The 24,709-nt window shown below is 42.4% G+C and overlaps 1 protein-coding gene across 1 annotated transcript in view; it reads left to right on the plus strand.

Annotated features, from left to right (window-relative positions):
• The first annotated feature begins 5,240 nt into the window (after nucleotides 1-5,240).
• The window catches only part of VAPA (VAMP associated protein A), a 39,458-nt gene continuing 19,989 nt past the window's right edge, over nucleotides 5,241-24,709 (plus strand). The window contains exon 1 of the mRNA XM_006262862.4: nucleotides 5,241-5,553. Within this exon, the coding sequence (XP_006262924.1) occupies nucleotides 5,478-5,553 (76 nt within the window). The 5' untranslated portion in view covers nucleotides 5,241-5,477. The remainder of the gene's footprint in view (nucleotides 5,554-24,709) is intronic.

Below are 24,709 nucleotides of genomic sequence, written 5' to 3' on the forward strand. Positions count from 1 at the left end.
TGTGGGGAGAAGTGAGCACGCTAGAAGGGAGGGACAGGCTGCAATTGTATCTGGACAGGTTACAGGGGTGGGCAGATGAGAATAAGGTGGGATTCAAGACTGACAAGTGCAGGGTACTGCACCTAGGGAGAAAGAACCAGCAGCATACCTACAGGCTGGGAACTCCCCTCTCGTCAGCACAGAGGCAGAAAAGGATCTTGGAGTCATTATAGACTCCAATATGAACATGGGCCGCCAATGTGGGGATGCAGTCAGGAAGGCTAATTGCACCTTGTCATTCATCCACAGATGCATCACAAGCAGGTCCAAGGAGGTGATCCTCCCCCTCTTTGTGACACTGGTCAGGCTGCAGTTGGAATACTGCGTCCAGGTCTGGGCGCCGCACTTGGAGGGATGTGGACAACATGGAGAGGGTCCAGAGGAGGGCCACCTCGCATGATCAGGGGGCAACAGGGCAGGGCCTATGAGGAGAGGCTAAGGGACCTGAACCTGTTCAGTCTTCACAAGAGAAGGCTGAGGGGGGACCTAGTGGCTGTTTACAAACTAGTCAGGGGGGACCAGCAGGCATTGGGGGAGTCCCTGCTCCCCCGAGTGCTACCAGGAGTGACTAGAAATAACGGTCACAAGCTGGCAGAGGGTAGATTCAGGCTAGACATCAGGAGGCGCTGGTTCACTGTCAGGGCGGCTAGGATCTGGAACCAACTTCCAAGAGAAGTGGTGCTCGCCCCTACCCTGGGGGTCTTTAAGAGGAGGCTAGATGAACACCTTGCCAGGGTTGTTTGACCCCAGTACTCTTTCCATGGTAGGGGGTCGAACTTGAGGATCTGCTCAGGTCCCTTCCAACCCTACCTACTATGAAAATGTATGTTTGGGAGAGATGCAGGCAAGTTTTCTAGAGTATTTACTGGACCATCGTAACTACAACCCTCCAAACCTACTATAAGGTGCTGAAAGGTATAAATACATGTAAAGTGCTAAGGATGTGCCTTTATTGGAAAATTTAACTTGGGTCTTGTTCCTTTTGGTCTTCCTGGTGCTCAGAGGTGTGTTGAATTTGCTGCTTCCATCCTTCCAGTCCTCTCAATCAGCATTGGCCACTTTGTGGGCCTTTCTAGCAGAGCAGGTTTTGTTTAATATTCTTGTGCTGTTTCAAGCCACTCAAGTGAGGCAATTGTAGTAACATTGTTTCCTTGTTATCTAGTATCTCCTGATAGCACAGTGGAAGAATGGATTGGATTTCACTAGCAATTCAAGTCTTATCAAAAGGATATATAGGATCAAGACAATAAACCTGAAAAGTATGTAAGAGGTGATGTTGTCTTGAGCTGAAGACTATGTCTCTTGAGTTTAACCTACTTGATTTACCACTGTCCAGATAAAGAGTAAGGAACCAAATGTCATAATCTCATAAAGTGATTTCCTGCTTTCTGGGTTTAAGAGACATTCCATTAAATGATTTTCCCAGTTTTATTCCCATAGAACTGAAGTCAGATTAATTATCATTTGGCAAGAGGCCCTTTTGGTCAGCCTATTGTTTAAGGTGTTACTGAAACCTATTATCACAACCTTAAATTAGCAACCCAAATGAGTCATCCAGGAAACTCCATCCAGCTGACTTTTCCCTCAGGAAGTAGAAATAAAGGGGTCTAAAATGTCATTTCTTATTGGAGACAAAGGAAAAAAAGATGAATAAATGTCACACCTTATGTCACTCAATTACTAACCCATGATTCACACTTTCAGAACGCACGATCTGAGAGTTCTTAAGAAAAGTTAAATAGTTTGCTCAGTTCTAAAAAACTGACACAGTAAAAATGGAATTTGGGGTTCCCAATTTTTTTAGCATCACAGAAACATCCACATCAAGTCTGTTAGTATTACAAGCAAAATTATATTTATTCTAAATACCTTGGAAACTCAGCGTGAAATGTAAGAATCCCAAGCATCCCTAGAATAGATATTTAGCCATTTGAAGGTCATTAAAAACTAATTTCTACATTGCTAACAGAAGTAAAAATACAACTGAAATTAATTTTTGCCATTAATAATAACATTAAAATTAAATAGAATTAAAATCTGATGGTATTGTGCTAATCACTATTAATTTATGGAAAATGGGTTTTGGCAGACAAACTATTACTGTTTTGTGTGAATCAAAGTTTGACTACTGAAGGTTACTCTGTTGGTCTTATGTACTTACCCTAATAGAGGACATTTGATTTAGTGCCATAGGATGATTAAGGAATACCACAAAAACATGGGGTTCTGAAGGGACCTGTTTTTGGTCTAATGCTTTTCAATACCTTTATGAATGATCTGGAAGAAAATATGAAATCATCCCTGGTAAAAGGTACAGAGGACACAAAAATTGCTGATTTAATTGAGAGTGATGAAGTCAAAATTTTATGTGTATTTTTAATGGTTGTCTATAAAACAAGAATAACTACAGAATATTCTTTATGTATTTCTTCGTGACGTTCCAATGCATCAAAGCAAAATTTAAAGAAATCTTTAAGTTCTCACTTATTCATAATTTATGTGTTGCATGTTGAAACCTAACAGATTCTCACTGGTATCACCTGCACAGTAACTCTATAAATAATTAACTCTTAGCTGTCAAAGGACTTCATCAGTGATACCATAGATGTTTATTTTTTCTGAGTGGAAAGGGAATAAATAGAATAGTCTCTCAGATAAAACACAAGAACGCTAAGCTAGTATATGACTGCTCAGATACAAACATAGATCATACCTGCAGTACACTGGATTTGTAAGGTTACTACAGAAATCCGATTTCTTTGCCTTGTGGGATATTAACTAAATTTTAAAATGATTAATCTCTAATCTTCCAGATCTACATAAAATGAACCAGAAACTTTTACTCTAATTAGCCAGACACACCTGTCAGAAGCAGCTTTTTTTGTAGATCTGTCTGCTACCCCAGCAAAACAGTAATAGATAATTTTTGATGACTTATAACATACGGAGGCTGGGGTGTTAGTAGTGACAACTTTTTAGATTCTTACCCTGCATATGTGCACATGCTTACGTTAATGTGTGTGTCAGTTCCTGTTTTTTCGGTGGATGTAAAGTTAAGATAGATAAAAGTCTGCAGGATCAGGGCTGTAGACAACATAACTTTTATTGATTATACCGATTACTATATTTAGTCAAAACCAAAAGTGAGGTTTTTAAGACGAGGTCCCACCCCCCACCAACATGGGGGAAAAAGCTTTGTCATAGATTCAAGTAACATCTTGGGGCAGGGGGCTGGTGTGGCCCTGGCTCTGGTGCAGAAGCGGGAGCCACAGCAGCTGCCTGCCCCACACTGGGGTGACTTATGCGGGGAGAAGGCATGTGATGGAGGACGCACAAGGGAAATTACACAGTGGGGGAGGTATGGGGAAGACCATGCAGTGCGGGGTGGGGTGTGTGGGGGAGACCCACAGCATACAGCTTGTGGGGAAGTGAGGGAGAAACAGCCTGACCACCCGCCATTGACTTTCCACCCTGCCACTTATCTGTGGCTGGGGGGGGGCGGGGGCGGGGAGGGAAGGGGCAGGCAGCAGGGACATGGAGCCATAGGTGATGGGAGAAAATATTAATTGAGGGGTTGGGTAAAGCTTAAAAGATGCTTTACTGTGCTGCTTTGGGGGGCGGGGGTCAGTGTAGGGTGGGGTGTAGGGGGGTGGTGCAGGGCAGTGTGGGGCACGCCTGCCTGACTCCTGCCCCTCTCTCACGCAGGGCTATTGCAGGGCCACCACATGCTAGTGTTGTATGTGGCGGTGGAGGAGCATGTGGTGGGGGTGCAGGGTGTGGCGCTGCAGCAGCAGGGTGTGGCAGTGGTGCTGGAGCAGTGAAGCCACGCGGCGCTGAGAATGCTTGGGACGCTGGCCTGGCTGCCCACCAAGCAGCACCGGGCACTGTGGGATGGCAGCACTGTGGTGCTGCTGCTTGTTGAGCAATATATATATAACTGTGTTTAATGGATATTTTTGTAGTCAATAAAGCTTCTGACTGATTATCAGATGAGTGCTGGTGGTTAATCGCATAGTTCTCCTTGTCCACAGAGAAGTAGAGCTTGAGTTACAGCCCAACACTGCCGTCACTGGCCGCCACAAAATTAGTTTGGAGGGGCTAAGCCCCATTAATCCTCGACTTCTGCTGCCGATGCATGGGGCAGCAGTTTGGAGAGACAGACAACTTTCTTTGGTTAATTTTAAAGCTCCCACCCACTAATTTAATTTTATGACCCCTTTGTGGGCGAGACAGGCCTGTCACCAGGTCTGAGGAGGAATGACTGGCGTACGTGACAGCGGGGAAGGGTTTTACATGCAAAACCCTCCACCAGCCCTTAACTGCAGCCAGTGCTGGGAAACATTATGCTGTGAAGAATGAAAAGGAAGAAAGGCTGGCTCTTGCTTTTTGAGTCTCATACAAGAGCTTTTGGCCAGGGTGGCTTTGGAGAGGCCTCCCCGTCTGCATTCATCTCCACGTTCTGCTCCAGCTCCTTTAGCAGGTTACAGGTGACCCCAGCCTGAGGCCCTTGGGACAGGTCCCTCCAGGCCCTGCAGCAAGGCAGTGCCCTCTCCCCAGGCAGAGGGATGTAGGCTATGTGGAGGGCTGCCTGTGGTGGGTGTTGTGATGCACTCCCCGCCTGGAGGCAGCAGCACATGGGCCTTCAGAGCCAGCAGCTTGGAAGGGGGTGTATAGGGTGGGGCAAATCCACAGGGGCTGCTGTGTACTGTTGGGCCCTCACCACAGGGCTGAGACGTGCCCCTCACCCCTGGGGCTCCATCAGCCCCTGCTCAGGGCCAGGATTAGCCTGGCTGCTCAGTGGCGCCAGTGGTAACAGCTTTGCTCACGGTACAGACCCTGGAAGGACTACGAATCCCAGCATGCACCGCGCCCCCCGGTCCGGCGGCGGCACATTGCATGCTGGGGCTCGCAGTCCTTGGAGGGTGCGGCAGCCTACGCCTTGAAGGTCGCGCATGCGCAGTTCTTTCCTTAGTTTTCCCTTGCGAGTTTCGCTCTTTTCCAGCTCGCGCGCCCCCTGCCGCTTCGGCGGAGGCAGCACGAGACCCAATCGAGTGCGCTGTCAAACGCCAAACACGGGTCGGGGGAGAGCGCGCACGCGTGCTCGTTGGTGCATGCGCAGCGTGTCCCCCTTCCACCCCCACCGCGGTGAGGCTGGCGCGGGTTCGCAGTACGCGGGCCGTTGAGTCAGTTCCGACAGGAAAGGGCGGGGGGAGCGGAGAGGAGCGGAGCGTGCGCAGGCGCACGGAGCGGGGACGAGGCGGCGTTGGCGGCGGCTTGGCTCGGCCCGGCTCCGTGGCCCCAGCGTCAGCGCCACTGCCCTCTTCCTCCTTCTACCTCCTCCCCCCGCAGCTGCTGCCGCCGCCGCGCCACCCCTCCCCTACTGTCGCCAACTGCCGCCGCAGTGAGGGCGCGAGGCCACGAGCGAGGCAGCGCGCGCGATGGCGGCCGCGGCGGCCCTGGCAAAGCACGAGCAAATCCTGGTGCTCGATCCGCCCACCGACCTCAAATTCAAAGGTGCGGCCGGGGTCGGGGCGGCGGTGGCGACTGCGGCGGGGTGGGGGAAGGGCCGCGGCCCAGCCCGGCGCGGGCGCAGAGCGGGACGCGGCCCCGCCGCCATCTTGCGGGGCCGCCAGCGCTACTTAGGCCCGGCCCAGCCCCGCCAGGTCCCTGGGGCGGGGCGGGGCGGGGCGGGCTCCCCTGGCGCCTCTGGGCCCTGCCTCCGCCGCAGCGAGCGGTCGAGGCTGAGGCTGGAGGATCGCCCTGGGCGGCGATGAGTTGGGGGCAGTTCCCTTGAGGCGCCGGGGGGGAGGTGCTGCCACGTCGAGGGCAGAGTCTGGGATGAAAACTTCTTTCCCCCGAGCAGTCCGCTGCACGCATGCCCCCTCCCGCCCACGCCAAGAGCCCTTTGGGAATATTTTGGGCAGTGTCATTTTGGAAAGTTGCCCCTTTGCAGCCCCAAAAGGGCGGGAGGAACTGGGCGTCCATCTGGTGACAACATTGCCTTTGAGATCTCGCAAGTGAATTGGCTCAGAAATGCCGACTGGCTGCTCTGTAGCGCAGCTGCACCGTCTCCTGGATTCCTGGGTGCTGGGTTTACCCGAGAAGGGCAGGGTGAGAAAGGGCGGGTGTATGCTAAAGCAAAGTAAAGCAGAGGTCACGGCGTTGTAGCGTAGGCCTGTCCATGCAGAATATCCTCCCGAGTTGAAAGGAAGCAGCATTAATGGATGAGAAACAGATGCGGGGGGGTTTAAGACTTGCTGTCCTTGACTTATTGGGCGGCCAGGTACGCATGAAGCCTAGGAGCAAGCTAATTAATACTCTCAGCATGAACCACTAGAGCAGCAGAAGTACGAATTGTAAGTGGAAGCTATTTTTTTTTCCATTTAGAAGTCTTGGGAAGGCTTTCGTGGAAGGCCACGTGTGAAAGCACGCGCATGCTCTGAAGCACAGCAGTGTGCAGTCATTTAGATGTGTAGCGGAAAATCAGTACATCAGTTCACGTAGACCTGTGTGCTGTTCCAACATGCTGCTATCCCAGCACATACCTGTCTGATTTCATTGCTCAGTGTGCATACTGAAAACAACTCTTTCTTTCCTAATGAACTAACATTGACTGTAAGGTGTTGGCAGAGTGAAGCTCTAAATCATGTGGTCTCAGATTGGAAAGAGGCATTGTCCTGTAAAATGTGTGCTGGTTCAAATCTAATGTGTCAAAAAGTTGGGTAACTTTGGTAAACTCTTGTTTTTGTGATTATAACTGATTTGCCTAGATTTTTCCAGTGGCTCACTCAGCAAAGTACTATCGCATTACTAATGGCATTCCAGAAAATACTAATGTCAAACAGAAATCCACTTACGAGTTTTATAGAGACAAAGTACCTTTGACCACTGACAAATAGCTTGAATCATACTCAACTCTTGGTCCCTTTTTTTTCCCCCAGACTTAGTAAAATTTGGTTCAGAAGGGTCTAAAAGCATCCCATTATCATTGCTGTGTTTTGGGAATGATTCCCATGAATAAGATTAAAATCCATTGTTTCTAGTATCTGTAGTCATTACAGGTGTCTGACTTAAAACCCCCGTGCTTGAATGGCATAAAACCAGTTCTCTTTCTTCATATAGTCAGTCATAGCCAATTCTGTGAGTTTGTAAAATTAATCAGGTTCGTCTGTTCATTATGTGATGGTTTTTCCCTTCCAAATGTTTTACAAAATGATTTTAATTATTTTTTCTTTAAACTTAATGGTAAAAACCAGATACAAAGGTGAAATGAATTCCTGATCGTCTCAGTGTATCACTGGCAGAGCTGAGAACTTTAAATTTGTCTCTCTTGCAGCCTGGTCTAGTGTGTGTGTTTGTTTCTTAATTTGTGAACCATGCTAGTGCCTTTAATGAGCCATTTCCCTTATTTTACACTAAAGTATTTAGTATACAAATTGAGATTTGGGAAAGTATAACTAGAGGATTACAGTAGATTTTGAAATGCATTATTTGCTTTAAAAACTTTTAGATTGGAAAGTGGAACATCTGTTATCTTTAATATAGGTTATTTTCACCTGAACTATGTGATAAAAATACATTTATCTGGAGTTCTGGTTCTGTGAAACCCATTTGAAGAAGCTGTAATTTTAACTCCATGAATCTCTTGAGGGTAAAAATATATATTCCATTTTTCTAAAAAAAGTCACCTGCTTAAATATTGGTACTACAAGTTTCTTTTTAAATCTCTCTAGTGCTATCTTAGGATCTCAACGTGTTACTCTTTAGAGTGATAAAGACTTGTTTTGAATACACCTATATTCAGAAGTTGGAAAAAAGAATGGATATCTTGTATTTAAGTTACTTTTTTGGGTGGCAGACCTTTTTTTTTATCTGTAAGCTCCAGCTAAACCTTGCAATGAGGTGTGTTTTTACCTCTACTGTCAAAATTATTTCAAAATATAGTGTTCATCACTGACAAGTCAGTTGTTTTGTCAATATTTATTAGAAACATTTATGGCCTGTTTCAGTTTGCCTTCACATTCTGTTTAACGTAACCTGTTGAATATTCAACATATTTAATTTTGAGGGTTTTTAAGCATTAGCAAGTATCTTCTCTTCTGTCAAGACTATTCCATTTTTGTAGAGGAAGTAAATTAAAAAGTAACTTAAGATGTAAATGTTTAGGATGTTAAAAATTTATTTGATGGATTAAGTTAGTTTGTTTTTTTCAGTTTGGAAATTGAAGCGAGATTAGCTAATTTATGTACTCTTTGGGTTGCAAATCCTGCAGAGAAAAATATGAATGCAAATGCACTGTTTTGTTTGGAATTAAAAAAATATGGAAATATATGTTTATAGTATGATTAAATTCGGGGATTAATTGACATGATGGTGACTCTCTAAAGTATTAGCAAGTGGTATTTTACTTATGATCATAGTTCCAGTAATTTACCGGCTCTTGAAAAGGAGCAATTTCAGATTTTAAAAAGTTCTCCTTTGCGTAAGGATTAGTCTCATGAAATATTCTTTATTGACATCCCTGTTACACACGTCATAATTATGTTTTGGGATGGTTTAGGACTTTTGCATCTCTGCAATGCTTACTGTGGGGGCCCTTTAGGTCTCTTTCAACTCTTCTGTTCTACTCTTTTGCAGTTTACTTGACAATGTAAAAAAAAGTATCTTTCCAGGTGAGAGAGAAATTACAGACAGTAGTATGATTTTTAAGGTTCCTAGTTTTGTGTTGTTTTCTACTAGAAATTAACTGGATAAGTAAGCATTTGACTATCAACCCCTGATCTCTGCTAGGAGCATTTTGATCTGTTATTATAGATTGCTGTCATTAACTCTAGCCATGTCTACAGGTAAAGTTCATTTCTAATTCTGAGCATAAAATTATCTGATGATAATAATCAGCGTTCTTGCCAATTAATATGGTTAGGTGACATTGAATTTTTTTTCAGGAAAATATTTTCTACCTTATTGTCTAGCATAGAGGTTCCTGAATGTTGCTAGTAAGTATCAGATAAACACCATAGTTCAGTAATATTTTTTTTTGTAATCATTGCACAGCTTTTGGTAATGTTAAAAGCTACAGGATATGCATTACTGCAAATTGAGTAGGTTAAACTTCAGAGTAAAAATAGCTCACTGATAAATCCATCCCCCTGCCCTCAAGATCTGCTGCCAAAATTGGCCCAGGCTGTCTTTTTGTGTAGGCAGGATTTGAACTCTTTAAATGTGATCTGACTATCTAATTTGAGTGTGCTTTTGGTGGGGTCATCTTTTTACCTCTATGTTAACTCTGCCCAAGGTGCCAACAAAATCTTACTTTCTCATCTTTCTTGGTAGGGAAGCAAATGTTCCTGAATAAAAATAACAGAAAATAACAGGCGTGCTAATTGTATTGTAAAATGAAATGTTGCTTTACAGAGGAAAAAATGGATGAAGCAGGCTGTTAGCAGTTGTGATTTTACGATTTATAAAAGGATAGACTTAACATCTCTGCAGGCCAACTGTTAGTAATGTGCATTGAGTGAGATTTTTGAAGAATTATCTGAGATTTTCAAAATATTCTTTTTTTTTTAAAGTCAGAATTGATCTGTATGATCACACAGTCTGACCTCATTTAACACAAACCATAGAATTCCACCTGGTAGTTCCTAACTTGAATGCAATAATAATTTATAATGTCTTACAATTCTTGTAATAGGTATTCAGTGAAGTGAAATTTAAAATGCAAGGATCACTAGTACAGAATTGTTAAGGAAGTGAGTATATATGTCAATATTTAAAAAAAATCCTGAAGTTTGGGTTTGCAGGCCACTAGTATTCTGACCACTAATATGTCATAAACACAGCATTAGGACAGAATGGTTTGTGTTCCTCTGTTGTGCTAGGAATATTGTGGGTGTGTTTTCCTGACTTTTTATTGCCATTAAAACTCCCAAGTTCTGCTTGATATAGTGGGAAGCCTTAACGGATTAGATTGAAGAGTATACTGAGAGACTCTTAGAAGAGCAAGCATTCAAATTTGCCTTCTGCTTTAATTGTAATTAATAAAACTTGCTAATTTTTCAACATCAGTTGCTGGAGAAAACTCCTTTTATATATTCTGGCCAGTTTACTCCTTTATCTAACAGAGGCCTCAAACTTCTTAAACATTGGCCATTTAAAAGATTGAATCATGCTCATTTCATCAGCTTACAAAAATCATGTTTGAAGAAGAAGGCTCGAGAAAACTTAGCTTCCACAAAAATGGGAAGGAAAGTAATAAAATGTATGACTTGGAACTGGACTGTTTATACAGACTGTTGTTACATTTTCTTCAGAGTGAAAGTTCTCAAATGCAATAGCAACTGCCTTAGAGTCAACTATGCAGATTCATGTGTACTAATTTCCTAGGGGGAAAAATCTGCAGAAAGTTGGCACAATAATACAAGTTGTGGCACAGTGCACCATTCTTATTGAAAACAGGAATGTGGAAACACAAGTCTGGTACAGTGTAGTTCAGAATTTTGCATGTGTGGGTTTTTTCCCACCTTTATGTGATAAGATCTTATTTGTTTAAACAGACACTTATTTTTCCTGAGCACTATTTATAACTGCTGATTGTAGCATAGATGTTTTTATTTGTTGATTGATGTCTTGGGAGAACTCTTCAGCATAACTTCTTGTTTAAAAAGCAAAAGAAATTGACACTTTAAGCCTTCATTTTTGTTGGTTACGTTTCAGATAGTTTTAGTTGTGATTTTCAGGTGAGTCCATCACACTTGAGTTTGGTTTGTTTTAAAATATTTTCAGCAGCAAATGTATAAGCATATGACCTTTAACTTGCATGATCGTGCCAGTCAGTTTTTGGAAATTTTTTTTTAAAAAGCTTTCTTATATTTAGTTACTTAAAAGTGTAAATAAGTGCTTAAGTGTTCTTAAAATAGAGTAAAACAGTATTGTGGTGTAATTGACTATGGGTGCTGATCTACGTGCATGGAGGGTTACTCTGACACGCTGGATTCAGAGCAGACTCAAATAATCGAGTCTGCTGGAATGTAGCAATTGCTCTGCTTCAGCCTCCTGTGTCTTGTGTATCAGTGTTTCCATGCTTAAAGATGGTGGTGGGCAGGGGCACTTGAACTAAAGCTTGCTGAACAAGCTTTAGTTCAAGTGCCCTGGCACCATTTTTAAGTGTGGGGATGCTGATACACAATGCTTAATTAGTGTGGCAGCCTGCCCCCCCTCCCGAGCATGTGTAAAAGTGCCCAATGATCTTACATGAAGTACTGTCTAGTTTGACACTTACCTTGCCTGAAAATGACTGGCTTGAGTCTCATGTAGTGTTCCTCATACTCAGTTTTTATTTGAACTGAAAAATGCATGTAAATCAGTAAAAACTGAATGACTTAAAAAAATCAGAATTTTTCATTGAAAATCGGTAAAAACTGAGAATGTGAAACACAAGCCATGTGCAAGGCTTAGAATAAAATTTTAAGGAAAGAATATTTAAAACCATGGAGGAACTTCGAATATATGATAATGCAACCTGTGTTTCCCCCAGGTAGAACAGGCCAAGCTATATTATCTTTTGATAACTGATTTTTTAGACAAAAATATGGGTGATTTCATTTATCTGGACTTTAGTAATAAGGCTGATAAGATAGTTAGGCATGGTCAATCGGGGGGGATTAGGATCTCATTTTGAAAGAACTGGATGACTTTAAAAACTGGATTAATAAAAGTAGGATAAATTTTAATTGTAGAAAATGATGATAATTTGTAAAATGGGAGCTCATCACTTATCAGTTTGAGTTAACAAAGAAGGAGCCAGAACTTTGTCTTAGGAGCTAGTTGATCATGGGATGACTGAGTTGCTGGTGTGATCTACCATGAAAAAGGCAAATACAATCAGGCTAAATATTTCCAGTAGAAAGATAAGGAAGTATTAATCCCATTGTACAAGATGCTGTAGATTTTCCTCATCTGATGTACTGTGTACAATTTTCCCATGTTCAAAAAAGATAAATTCAAACTGAAGGAGTTGTGGAGAAGGGTTTCAAGAGTGATCAGGGGAATAGAGGTGCCTCTCATGAGAGAAGAGATCCAAAGGGCATGGCTAACTTAACCTAGCAAAATGATGCCTGTGAGAGGGGACATGATTTCTCTCCTTAAATGCATGGTGGGTAGGGGGGGTTACCAAGGAAGAGAAAAGTTGTTTAAGCTAATAGCCAGTACTGGCGCACAAACAAATAAGTGTAAACTCTGTGTGAATAGATTTAAGCTAAAAATTAGAAGTAATTCTGGAGCAGCTTGCCAGTAAAAGTAATGTGCCAAAAATCCTGGCTATTTTTATGGAGGACTTTGGTCAGTTTATGGGAGAGATTAAGTAACATGTTTGCCTGCAATAGCAAGAGACTGGACCAAATGACACTTCCCCCCCTCCCCCCCCAGGTTTCTGACTGTCCAGTGTTCCTAAAAACAACATCCAAAGAAGATGGGTAGAAATATGGTGATGCTTAAATGGTTTAAACCAGATTTAGGCTTCAAAAAAGACAAAAAATTTTGACTTGAGATAGTTGTTATTTTGAATTGCATTTTTGTGTTGTATTCTAATACTAGAAAGGGTCAGTCAGTGAAATTAAAAGCATGCCAACTTATAACAAATAAGACATACCACATGCAGTCAGTTTCTGGAACTGAACTGAACAACATTACAATCTAATACTAGAAGAGAACTAAAATTTTCATTGCTAGCTTTTGCTTACTTTTCGGGGGCATAGTATGCTCTTTCACTTTCTAATGAAAATGTATGTTAAGACTCTTGTTGCATCTATATAACATGCACAGATGAAGAAATCTGATTTTAAAAGGAATTATGGTATTCTTGTATTGCCTTGATGCAATGTGATGTAAAAGTACGGAGTTTCATTCTGTCATCAAATGGAACAGTTGAAAATCCATAATACTACCGTTGTTGAAAACAGATTTACTCCCACTTTGCTTGGTAGCATAAAAAGTGTGTTCCATTAGTGATTCTACTACAGGTCAGTTGTTTATGCTATGAGTACTGCTCTCTCTTTCTCTAGATCTCTAGTGAATCTTGTTACCGTTCTATGAAAGTTCTTAAGATGGTTTGTTTAGCTGCTGAAGATTCAATGAGTCATTGTATTTTTAGGAGGGAATTCATGCTCATGTTCATACCTAGATCATCTTCCTAAAAGTTTAAACAGACTGACCTTAAAGCCTGTGTAGGTTGGATTCTGTGTTTTTGAGCAGGCTGAGAAGGTTGTATAGCAGTAACAAAACCAACGTGACATATCTTTCCTGAGCTACTTGCTGTTGTTGGATGAAAAGAGGGAAAATAAATCTGCCCTTCCCAGATCTCCAGCAATAAAAACTCATACCCAAGTGTTGTCCAAAGCACGAGCAAAAGTGAAAATTGGGCCCAGAGTTTTGTGTTTGGAAAGGTATTAATGGTATGTGCCAAGGTTGGCAACATATAGATCATGGGCCAGATTAAGCCTGTGGAACTTGAGGGTGTTGCCTGTATTTGTACAGGGGCTGGGCATAAAGGGCTGGACTGTTTCCAGCTGTATGTTTTTCTCCCTGCTTCCCCAACATTGTGTCTGCACCATTGCTGCTTCTGCTAAGCCAGGGGTGGGCAAAAATGCAGCCCGGGGGCCAGATGTGGCCTGCCAGGCCACTCTGTCTGGCTCGCAGGGCCCCTAAAAATTTAGGAAATTAATTAATCTGCCCTGGGCTGCCTGTCATGTGGTCATGTGGCCCTCGATGGCTTGCTGAAACTCAGTAAGCAGCCCTCTGCCCAAAATAATTGCCTGCCCCTGTCTAAGCTCTCCCTTCCATCCCCCTGTGCTCCAAAGCAACATGGCCTGCGTGGGACCAGAGCCTTGTTTAAAGTTGCTGGCCCCTGGCCTGTGCTGTTGCATACTGGAACATGGTGCTTTCCTTCAGTACTGGTAAATCTGTGGGTATGGCATATCTGGTTATGACATTCCTGGGGTTGTGTCTCATTCTTGTTGCTCTCAGTAGTGTCCAACTCATTTGACCCTGTGGGCGGCTGAACGGTATAGAGCTGGTCCTCCGGCTGGATCTAGAATGCAGGGCTGCATCATCTGGTCTATGGGGCTGGAGTTTGGCAGCAGCAATGTTAAATTGTTGTAGCTCCTGGAGCCATAGTAGCTGCCACTCCTCCCACCACCAAATTTGTAGCTCCACCAGGCAGATGATGCAACTCCATGCTCTGGATCCATCCTGTGGGATCTCTCCATGTGTCTAGACACTTTTGGCAGGACAAGTGTATGTTGGTCACCCTGGTGTATTAGGTTTTGCTGTGAAAATGTTCTTTCATTCTTTTTAAGGATTCCTTTTTCTGATTCATTAGTTGTTTGATTTTTCTTGGGTGGGGCAGGGTGGTGTTGCTTTAGTAAAGTTATTATGCTATGGCCTGTCCACCACTGAAATGCACAGAATTAGAAATAGAAATTCCCTGCTGTTTAGAACCTCTGATTTCTGCAAGTCTATTCATAGCATCTGATAAAGTAGGCTGTTACCTACAAAAGCTTATGCCTCTCCAAACTAGTTAGTCTCTAAGGTGCCACCCTGCCCTGTCTTCTGACTGAAATATTGGTATGATTTCTATAGTAATTTATTATTGCTTAGATTTGGCCTACATTACAGAGTTTTGCCAACAGAACTATGCATTCATAAAGCCTCTCTGTAGTAGCAGACCCCCTTCATTTTGCAGATGGTGCTCTCATCTCTGCGGAGTGCAGTAATGCCTCTGCTGTTTTTTGTGGCATAGACACTTTCATGCCACTCTCTTAGCCAGCTGCCATGGCATTCAGCAGTTGATGCCTTCTCACTATGTACTTCCACCTCTATTGGCCCAGCTGGTGATGGGAGCTGTGTGAAACTTGTAGAAGCACACAATTGCATGTGCACTCTGGAAGCTTGACGGACGTGGCTGCCATTTGCTGCCAGAAGGTTTTGCAGCTGAGCCTAGGCATAGCCTTATCTGTAGAAGTAGCTGATACAGCTGGCTATAAATCAGAGTTTCACTGTGTAATTAAATTTTAAAACTAAAATTAAATTAAGGATTCAGGTGATCTTGGAAAAAAAGTTACTTATTGTTGTACCACATGGGTATTGATTTGTTTGGTTTATAATTGCTCTGCCAACTTGCAAATACATTTTAGTTTGATCACACAGTCTTAATGTGCACAATAAAAGCTAACCCCTGATTGTGAGTACCAAAGCCCTTTATTAAAGTGTGTTGTAGTTGAAAGGATGCCCTGTTTTAATATAAATATTTCATAGCAAGTGTATTAAGAGTTTCTTCCCTTGGTGTCTCAAATTTCTATCTCAAATATAGGACGTGGCAATTTGAGCCAGTTATCTTTTGTGTATTAGCTTACCAATACACTTATCCTATTCATGATACCACTGACAGTGTAGAGCTCTAGTGGCAGTTTTGGGGCCAATACAATGACATAATCATTCATTACTTGGGAATCTACTGGTCTCTGTCAGATTTGGAAACTAATAGTTTTTCTCATCTTTTCCATGGATTAGTGGCGGGCAAAAGGCTTTTTTATTTGTTTTTTTGACAGTGCAGCTTGTTGTCAGCACCCTTGTAGGTATGCCTGATAAACTGTGTCTGTGTTGCTTCCAGATATTCTGCCACTGTGGAAAGAAGCAGACAAGTTCTGTTTGAATTAAAAGAGAAACATTCATGTTCTTGTTTTGTGCATGCTGAAGTCAGTGAACAATTTTTCACATAGTTTTCCCTGAAATACTTTTTATTGCACTCAAATCATGCAGTGATGCTTTTTATTGCACCCTATTGGTTGACAGACTTCAAACATTTTAACATGTGCATGTCAAATACTTACTCATTGGGCTCAGAGCTGTTGCAGTGTGGGTGCTTATTTTGGGATTATGCTTGAACACTGTCCTTGAAAATCAGCTCTGTTTCTAGATGTCTCAATTTAGGCTCCCCAAGTCATTAGCTAATTTTGTTGGGGGCAGTGAGGGTGGGGAGCCTAGATGTTTTGGATATAATGCACTCTTCTTTTAAATTGATAAATGTTATACTGTAAAGAAGATGGCACACTATTCTTAACTTAATTGCTTATGGAAAATTTTGTCTTTAGATATGATTGAGCCAGATGTTAGAATCTAAACAGTCATTAGGACAGTAGGGTCAACCTTTTTGTCAGGCATGCCAAATTAGTCCTGTTTCCTCCCTGAGTGCCACTCTAATCCTCTTTCCCTGCTGATTTGCTCTCTATACTGCTACCTGCTCTGTTAGCCTCTACTGCTGATGCCCTCCCTGATCTGCATGCCACACATACAGGTTGCCTGTTGTACTTGTGTCACAGGTTGGGCACCCTTGTGTTAAGAGGTTAGGCAGCATGGTTTCTTTTACCCTGTGGTTTAAGAGCCTGGATTGAATTTTGCTTCCTGTCCTGATTCAGACTAATTCCTTGCTCTTACGTATTTGCATTGTTTTCAAATGTGTGCTGCTTTTTCATGGCAATTTACAGCTTAACTAGCTTATGGTTTACATGTGGAACATGCTTTCTGGCAGCAAGCATCAGTATCAGAGTTTTATATTAGATGCATTTCAGTGTTGTAAGGTTGCTGAGAATTGTGCACTTAGAAGTTAAATTCAGTTTCCTATAAACTCTTGTGGGACTTCTGAATCTCAAACTGTACAGAAATTAGCACAGTGCAAATATACTTTAAATTTAGCATCGTTTTATATTACATTGTGTAATATTTGCCTAAGAAATTGGGGGAATAATGTTTCAGGATCGGCTGTGTGTATATATGTACATTTTTTCCCAAATGTTAAAGTAACGTGTCGGGAAAAGAGATCAGTTGCATTTCAATCAGGCTCAATTTAAGTATCAATGAACATTTATTTACATTTTCAATTCCTTTTTATACTAAAAGAATGTATATATACTAAATTTTAACAATGAACTATATGCAATTTCTCCCTTTTTGGGTACCTGGTGCTCCATGATCTGTTAGAAATGAGGGTGAACTTTGCATGTTCCAGAGACTCGTCTTTTTTTTAAACCCTCTAGGCTTCCCTGTACGTCCAGCAAGTAGAGCTGCAAGGAGAGCTAAATGTCTCTTCTCCAGCTTTCCAATGGAATTGGGTATCGAAGAAGAAAGAGTAGGGTCCTGTCCTCCAGGCAAAAGTGTTTTTTTTTTTTTTTTTAATTTCTCTCCCTGTCTTTTGTGTCTCCTGGTACCTGGAACACTTTTTGGAGCTTAGGAAGTCAGTATTTGAGGAGAAAAGTTGGCAGCAAGCTGGCTAATCAAAAGGGTCCTGCACTTGATCCATCTGCCCAGTAACACATTGCCACCTTCTACAGTGATGTGGCCAACAAGCCAAAAGCAGGTGCAGCATTTCAGTAGCAGACGCTGGTGTTGTAGAATCTTCAAGCTGCTTATCCCTAGATCCTCTGTGCTTCAGGTCACACTGAAAAATAGCAAGGGTGTATTCTAACAGCAGGAATGTGGCAGGCAAGCCCTGAATGGCTTGAAAATTCAGTAGTAGGACCTAACATTTTTTAAAGTAAAAATCAGTTTTTCCTGTTGTCACTAGGGCTGTGAATGTTGCGTATAATCCATCTAAGCAGAGGTTGGCAACCAGTGGCTAGAAAGCATGCTAGAAAGATCCTACAAAAAAGATTGGCTCCCTTCTGTGGCTGAGGGTGGGGTTGATTTGGCAACAAGTGGTGGTGGGCACACAAGACTCAAGCACCAGCTGAAGGGGGTCACATTCTGAATTCCCAGGCCATCTGCTGCTGCTTCATCCCTCTGTGTTTTCTTGCCCTCTTGCTTACCCTTTCTTCCAAATTCGCTGCTCCCTACTGTTCTTGGTCTTCATGTGCCACTCAGTCATCAAAATAACTGGAATCTGGAAGTAGAAGTGTGGTCAAACTTTTGTCCTTCCAGTTCTCCTCTGTGAAAGGATTTTTACAGAGCTGGGCAACAGTTTTCATCAAAATAACCTGACTGAGTGTCAGGGTAGCCATATGATTAGTCTGTCAGATCTAATAGAAAATCAATGCAGGATCACAGCCTTTTTAAAATACAACATTGAGGGAACTGAGTACATTGGTTTGTACATTGCTTGGCTCTCTACAACACCTTATCCTTTGGTTGTACCAATGTTTAAAAAAATAACAAATGTGTTCCTATGCTTTTTTCAAAGAACAGATCATTGAATGGGGCAGCGACCAAGTTACAGCAACAGAAGCAGAAGTCTTAACTAGGTAGGGTTGTCCAGTTGCTGCAGGCTCTTCTTCTACTGTGTCTGACATTGTTAATTCAGGCCTTTAGTAAGGTGCCTTTCTACTGTTGTGCATGTTTAAAGGCATTTAGAGGATGATGGAGATGATAGACACCCCCCTCCATTGTTTTCCCCTGTTTTCCACCTTTCTAAATTAAATTAAATTAAATTATGTATATTAAAAATATCACACCAGAAAAGAGGACTCTCAGAAGAGTCATTCCTTCCATGGATTTAAATTGTCCCTCTTTCACCTGTCCTTTTAACTGTCATTCTTTACCAATAAGTGGAGAGATAATGCCAGTAAACCTGATTTCACCAGAAACAGTTACTTCTTTTCCTGGAGGAGATTGGGGGAGAGCGTTCAAAAGTTCTTGGTGGGGAAAGTGGACAGAATTGTGTCATAGACCGGTTCTGTTCAGGTTGGTTAGCTGTGTGGAAGGCCCGTTTCTGCCATTGAGTCCATGACTTTCTCATATGAGGTTTTTCCTTAGTATGTTTTATTATTAATTGTTATAAAAAAAAAAGCCTGTCTTGTCTTCGTGTATCAGTTTGCCTGTGCTGCCAGTACTGCTTACCCTTAGAAACAGTGCATATCCATTGTCAGTTCTGGGGCAATGTCCTAATGCCTTTAGACTTATGCTTTTCTTATTATCCCAATGATTTCTCCCATTGCCAGTCTGACAGGAACATTGCAATTTAGTAATCCATCTATTTTATGGTAGACATTCATCCTGACAAGATCCTTCAACCGCTCAATGACCTCACCTTCTTTCGCATTTTCAGAGGCTCTCTTGTTCGTCTCACGTTCTGGACTTACCCCTGTTGGACTTTTCCTGATTCTAGCCCATTTGTTCAAGAAAATTTTTCACAGGCTTTATTTTTCATAGGAATTTCTTAAGTATTTGTCCCGTAGGTTCTGTATTAGCACATTTAACAGTGATCAGATAGGGAAGCTGTTCCAAGATGATAATACATCTCTGCACCTTGTATACTGAGTTTGTTGGAGGAGTTGCCAGAACCAGGAACCAGATTATCTTCACTACTGAATAGTGAAGATGCCATTCAGTTCAAGATTAACTAATAATCTCTCTTCTTTGTTTCTTTCTGCATTTCATGTGAAATGCAAAAATAGAACCTCTGTGACACACTTGTACAGTCTTACCCCAGCTGAAAGATGAAAGTTAAACATCTGCTTGTTGAGTGCTTGGTGCTTATTCATCCCTCATTATGAATGGTCTCAGCCCAGAAGAGTTTACAGTGTAAAGTATTTGATTATTAAACAAACTACTCCTTGAGCAAAAGTCATCTATAAATAAACTGACTAAAGTGCCCGTTGGGATGAGAGCTACATCATGACTGTCCTCAAACAGTTGATAGTGATTTGGGCTTCAGTGTTCTCTGTATGTCAGTGCAGCTTCCTTGAACTTCCTGGACGAGAGAATATTCAGTTCCAGTATCTTCAGCTTCCAAACTGACAGCACAGAGGTGGTTGCTTTAGAGCTTTGGATATTTTAACTTTTGGAACTTCATGGACTTCATGTTCAATTTGTGAAAATAGTAAGAGAACATTTAGGATTTGGATGTGGTTCCTAGTGGTGCACCGATAGAGATTTTGGGGGCTGATACAGTTAGCCGATTTTTAAGGAGACGTATTGGCCAATACTGACCTGATTTCTGATATAGCTGTGTCCAGCTGGTAAGTTTGTTGTGGTAGATGGGGAGGGAAGGGGTGGGGGGGTGCAGACCAATGCCCCCTGTGGTGCGGAAGGGAGCGGGGCCTGGGGTATGCACTGCCCAGCTGGGGTGGGGTGGGGTGTGGAACAGCCACGGCTTGTCTGGGGGAGTGGCTCCCGCCACTGCATGCACCCCAGGAGGGCATGGGGGCGGGGGAGTGCCCCAGATGTGTGTAGGGCATGGGCAGGGCAGGCTGCAGATGGGGCCCCTCTGCCTGTGCCCCCGGATGAGCCATGGCTCTGTCCCACTCCCCACCCTGCCCTGCCTGGGCAGCACCTACCCTAGCTCCTGCCCCACTCCCTCCTTCACCACCGGGGGGGGGGGGGGATATGATTGATTTGTCCTCTCCCCATCTACCACAACAGACTTACCAGCTGGATGCAGCTGTCCAAGCTGCTGGCTGTGCTCCTCGCTGTCTGTGTATTGCCTTGCATCTGTGTGCATGCACAGGCATTTATTGGCCAAATTATCGGCTACTTCAAGCCAATTTCCGATGCAGTCAATCTGCTTTATATCATAGCCGGTCCGATATTGGACTGATGTATCGGTGCACCTCCAGTGGTTCCCATAATTGTTTTGAAAGGGCAAAAATTCTGTTTTTGCTTAACAACAAGGAGCCCGTTCTGTATAGGCTTCTGATTGGGTTTGAGACCTAGATTCATGAAGTCTTAGGGTATGGTTACATGAACAAATTACCATGCAGTAAAGGCATGGCATTACAATATTTCAGTTGATTTATTTTATCTTCCTGTGTGGCTGTGGTTAACCCACGGTAGAGGAAAGTTTAAGACAATATAGATTAGCCCTTGATATTTAAGCCCTCTTCCTTGTAGATTAGTTTTCATTTACTGCAGGGAAAGAGCATGCCCATAAGCCATAGTTTGGAGCAGTGGATGTATGCTCCAGTCTAGCAGTAAACTGCCTGTGTTAGGAGTCAGGGGCATTGCAGCACAGTGCATTCTTTGCATCTTCTAGCTGTTTTCTTGCAGGTCTAGTCCATTGCAGTTCCTCTGTGCAGATGCTGTGAGATTACCAGAAATTGATAATTCTGCAAAACCTGGAACATTCTTTTTGAGTGTAATTTTTTTCTTTCTTGTCCAAGTATTATTTTTTTAATGTTAACAGTTATGTTGGTCAGGAAACTTAGTTAATTTGGGGACTTAAATGGTGCTTCTGAGCATGTGAGTCTATCAAAGATGAGCTGGCCTTCAGTTTTTTATGACAGTATTCTGTTCCTCAAAATTCTTTCACTTGTACTAGTTTATTTGCCTCCTTTTTGTTCTAAGGCCTTCCATGAGTAGAAGAACCAGTTACATTTGCAGGTCATTTAAATTGCTTATGGAAAACCAGTCCTTAAAGAAAAGCAGATGCAATTTCAGGATTCGTTGAGTGATCTAACTAGGTAGCACCCAAGTAAATCTGTGCACAACCATTATCTTTATGTTTTCATTTGACCTATTTTTACTTACGGAAATGATCGAATATTTTGGTAATAACTGTGTAATGGTTTAAATCAAATCTTGCCCTCCGCTAGGCAAAAACAAGATGATGCAAGGTAGATAAAAAGCTTTAAGGTATCACAGCTTTAGAATAAGGTAATGCACTGGGGTTTGTGTAAGTTAATAATATTCTGGAGAATGTAAGTTAATAATATTAGTATTCTTAGCAAATCAGCATTTAGTTGGGGCAGGAGAAACTAGCAGTTCTCTTCATCTGTTGAGTATGTGATCTGTCCTGTGTTTGATTAAAAGTATACAATGGAAAGTTTTAAATGGAAATTTTTGCTGATATGAAGGATTTAATTTTCTAGTGTTGTTTCAGCAACAAATGAGGATTAACTTAAAGGAAGAATAGTTCCTATAGATATTGTCCTGCAAAAACAGAATGTAGGTTTGGGAGTTTGTGGGATGTGAAAACTTAGTGAGAGATAGGTGGAAGAAGAGTGTTCTTTATAAGTACCAGGAGGAGCAAGAAGGCAGTGAGCATGTTTTGGTGGGTATAAATGTGTACCATCCCTCACCATTTTGAGTTCCCTCTTGATATCAATTGATAAAAAGAACAATTTCAAGCTGTGGTATACCAGCCTGTAAGAGGTTCAACTCTGGGCGTTTTCATCACCATGCTGACAAGTGGTTCTTTGTGCTGAGTATTTGTGTACTCAGATCTGGGTCCTTGGTGGTTTGGCTCTTTTACTGCCTTTAATCTTTTGCACTAAGAACTTAACACAATTTGTCTTTTACCATCAGTAAAACTATTTTTTGATTCTGGTGTTCATATGCTGTCATTTTTTCTTCAACAAAAACCCAAACTCCCTCTTCTCAAAAAACCTAATCCCTCCCCTTGCTTCCAGGCCACCTGCTGAAGTGTGGGTGTGCCTGAGGTCACCAATTACCATCCCCTTTATTTAAGGGGATACATTGAAATGCTGTCTTAGGACCTCACAACACTAGTGTGTGCAATGCTTAGGGCCCTTGTGTCTGTCTACTCCAAATTGGCAGTTAGTTTTTCTGCTTCTCTTTGGGCTCGTGCAAGTTCTTTAGGACAGCGTTTCTCAACCCATGGGTCACAACCCTAAAATGGGTTGCAAGAATATATGAAAGGGTTGTGAACAAACTTTAAAAATGGATCAACAAACTTTAAAAATGGATTCTCCTTTAAAGGAGAAAAATGTGGGAAACTGGATTTTCGCTTGCGGGCTGGCAGAGTTCCCTTGTAGTAACTGGAGCACTGGGTCGAGACTGATCAATGTTTACAAATGGGTCCTTGTACATAAAAGGTTGAGAACCACTGTTATAGGAGGTGGAGGGCTGTAACAACCCCAAACACAGTTTCTTTGGTCATGTCCAGGTGGCCCAGGAGAGATCTCCATTTTTTTGGGGGTGCCTTGCACCTGCCTTGCCTGGTGCTGTCAAGATAGCCAGTAATATGTTACTCATGGTATGAAAGGGTAGGTTGGATTACTGTATAGTCTATGACTCCAGACATGGCTGTATGCCCTAGTGAATAGTTTGCCTGAGAGAATATCCACAGCCTTGTTGAAGAGGCTCACTTGCTTCAATATGTGAACATCAACAGCTCTTTAGTCAGCAACATTAATGTTGTTTAAGTGGCTTCTGTGATATGTTTGTACCTGTATTCCCTGACATACCATTACTTGTTGAGGTACTTTGTGGTATGGTGAATGGGAGGCACCAGAATCAGCCTAAGGCAGGGGTTCCCAACCTGCCACGAATGGTTGGCTGCTGGTCCACAGGAGGGCTGGCTGCCAGACCGGAAGTGACTGTGGACTGGCAAACCAGCATACTGTGGACCGGCAGCCAACCCTTTTTTATACTCGGTATAAAAAAGGGTTGGCTACCTGCCCACAGTGGGCCGGTCACTGCCTGTCTTCAGCTTAAAAAGGTTGAGAACCCCTCGCCTAAGGGTCCCATTTACAGTGCTGCATGGTGTTGCATTGTTGTTTTGCCTGGTAGATGCTGCACCTTTGGAGATGCTCTCCAAGGGCCTGCATCGCACTCAGCCAGCACAACTGCTTGCAGTATAGAGGTGACACTGGCAAAAGCAAAGTGATGTGTCCAGGTGTTGGGGTCAGCAGAAAAGGCCATAACTCAGTTTTCTTTGTGTACACTATAAGGTTTTTGTGATGAAACTAAAAGCTGTTCTGCATTAGGATATATTTATATGAATGTCTTTGTATATCTAGTAACCTCTGAATGAACTTTAAAGGACTTGACTTCAAGTAGAGACCCAGGTTTCAGCCAGCATAATTTTTAGTCAAGGATATGACAGAATACAACCATTATAGCTGTGCTAGCAAAAGTGCAGAGATTCAGCAAAGCTGTGGTTTTTACTAGTATGTTTTGCATTGTTACAAAGGAGCAGGATAGAGGGCTGTATTTTCACTGTCCCAGTACAAAGTGGTTTTGCTGGTGTAATGGCACTGTTCTGCATTTGGTGGTAAAGCTGGACTATTGTAAACACAGTGAGGCAGTTTTGAAAGCATCTTGAACTGACTGCTTTGGGTTCTCAGGGTGTGAGAGCATGTTTTGATTGGCAGAGGAGTGGTTTCTATGTTGAGTTGCAGTCAGCTTTAAGAGTTGTAAAGCAGGAATATACAGCCTGTTGTAATGAATCTATAGACTTTCCTCCTAGAAGAAAGAAACTTTCAGGCAAGGTAGAAAGGAATGTAGAAAATTCAAGTCCTTGTTTTCTCCAGAACAAAGAATACAGCTAATCAGATGCATACTGTAAACTCTTTGGTGTAGAGTAGTGTTGATTATGAGAGTTATTCCTACTCTTCCCTCCTGTTTCTCTTAAGTTTCTGTGGGTAAAATTCCCTAGTATAGAAAATGTTATGCTGATGGACAAGTATTTTCACTTTTACAGAGTATTAGGGGTTTTTTGCTTAGTATAGGGCCCTTTTGCTGGCATAACCTGTGCTAGGAAGGTTTGCTATGCTACTGTATATTTTTTTTTGAGCATAGACCTGGCCCAGATGGAAGGTTCTATCCTCTCTGTAAACCCAGCATTTTCCCCTTATTTTCCCCAATTATTAACTCATTTCCAGTCATTTTTTTATCTAGGGTTATGCTAAGAATTCCGTCAGAACCAACAATTCAGAATGTT

Source organism: Alligator mississippiensis, chromosome 3 (assembly GCF_030867095.1).
Source record: "Alligator mississippiensis isolate rAllMis1 chromosome 3, rAllMis1, whole genome shotgun sequence".
In the NCBI taxonomy this organism is placed as follows: domain Eukaryota; kingdom Metazoa; phylum Chordata; order Crocodylia; family Alligatoridae; genus Alligator; species Alligator mississippiensis.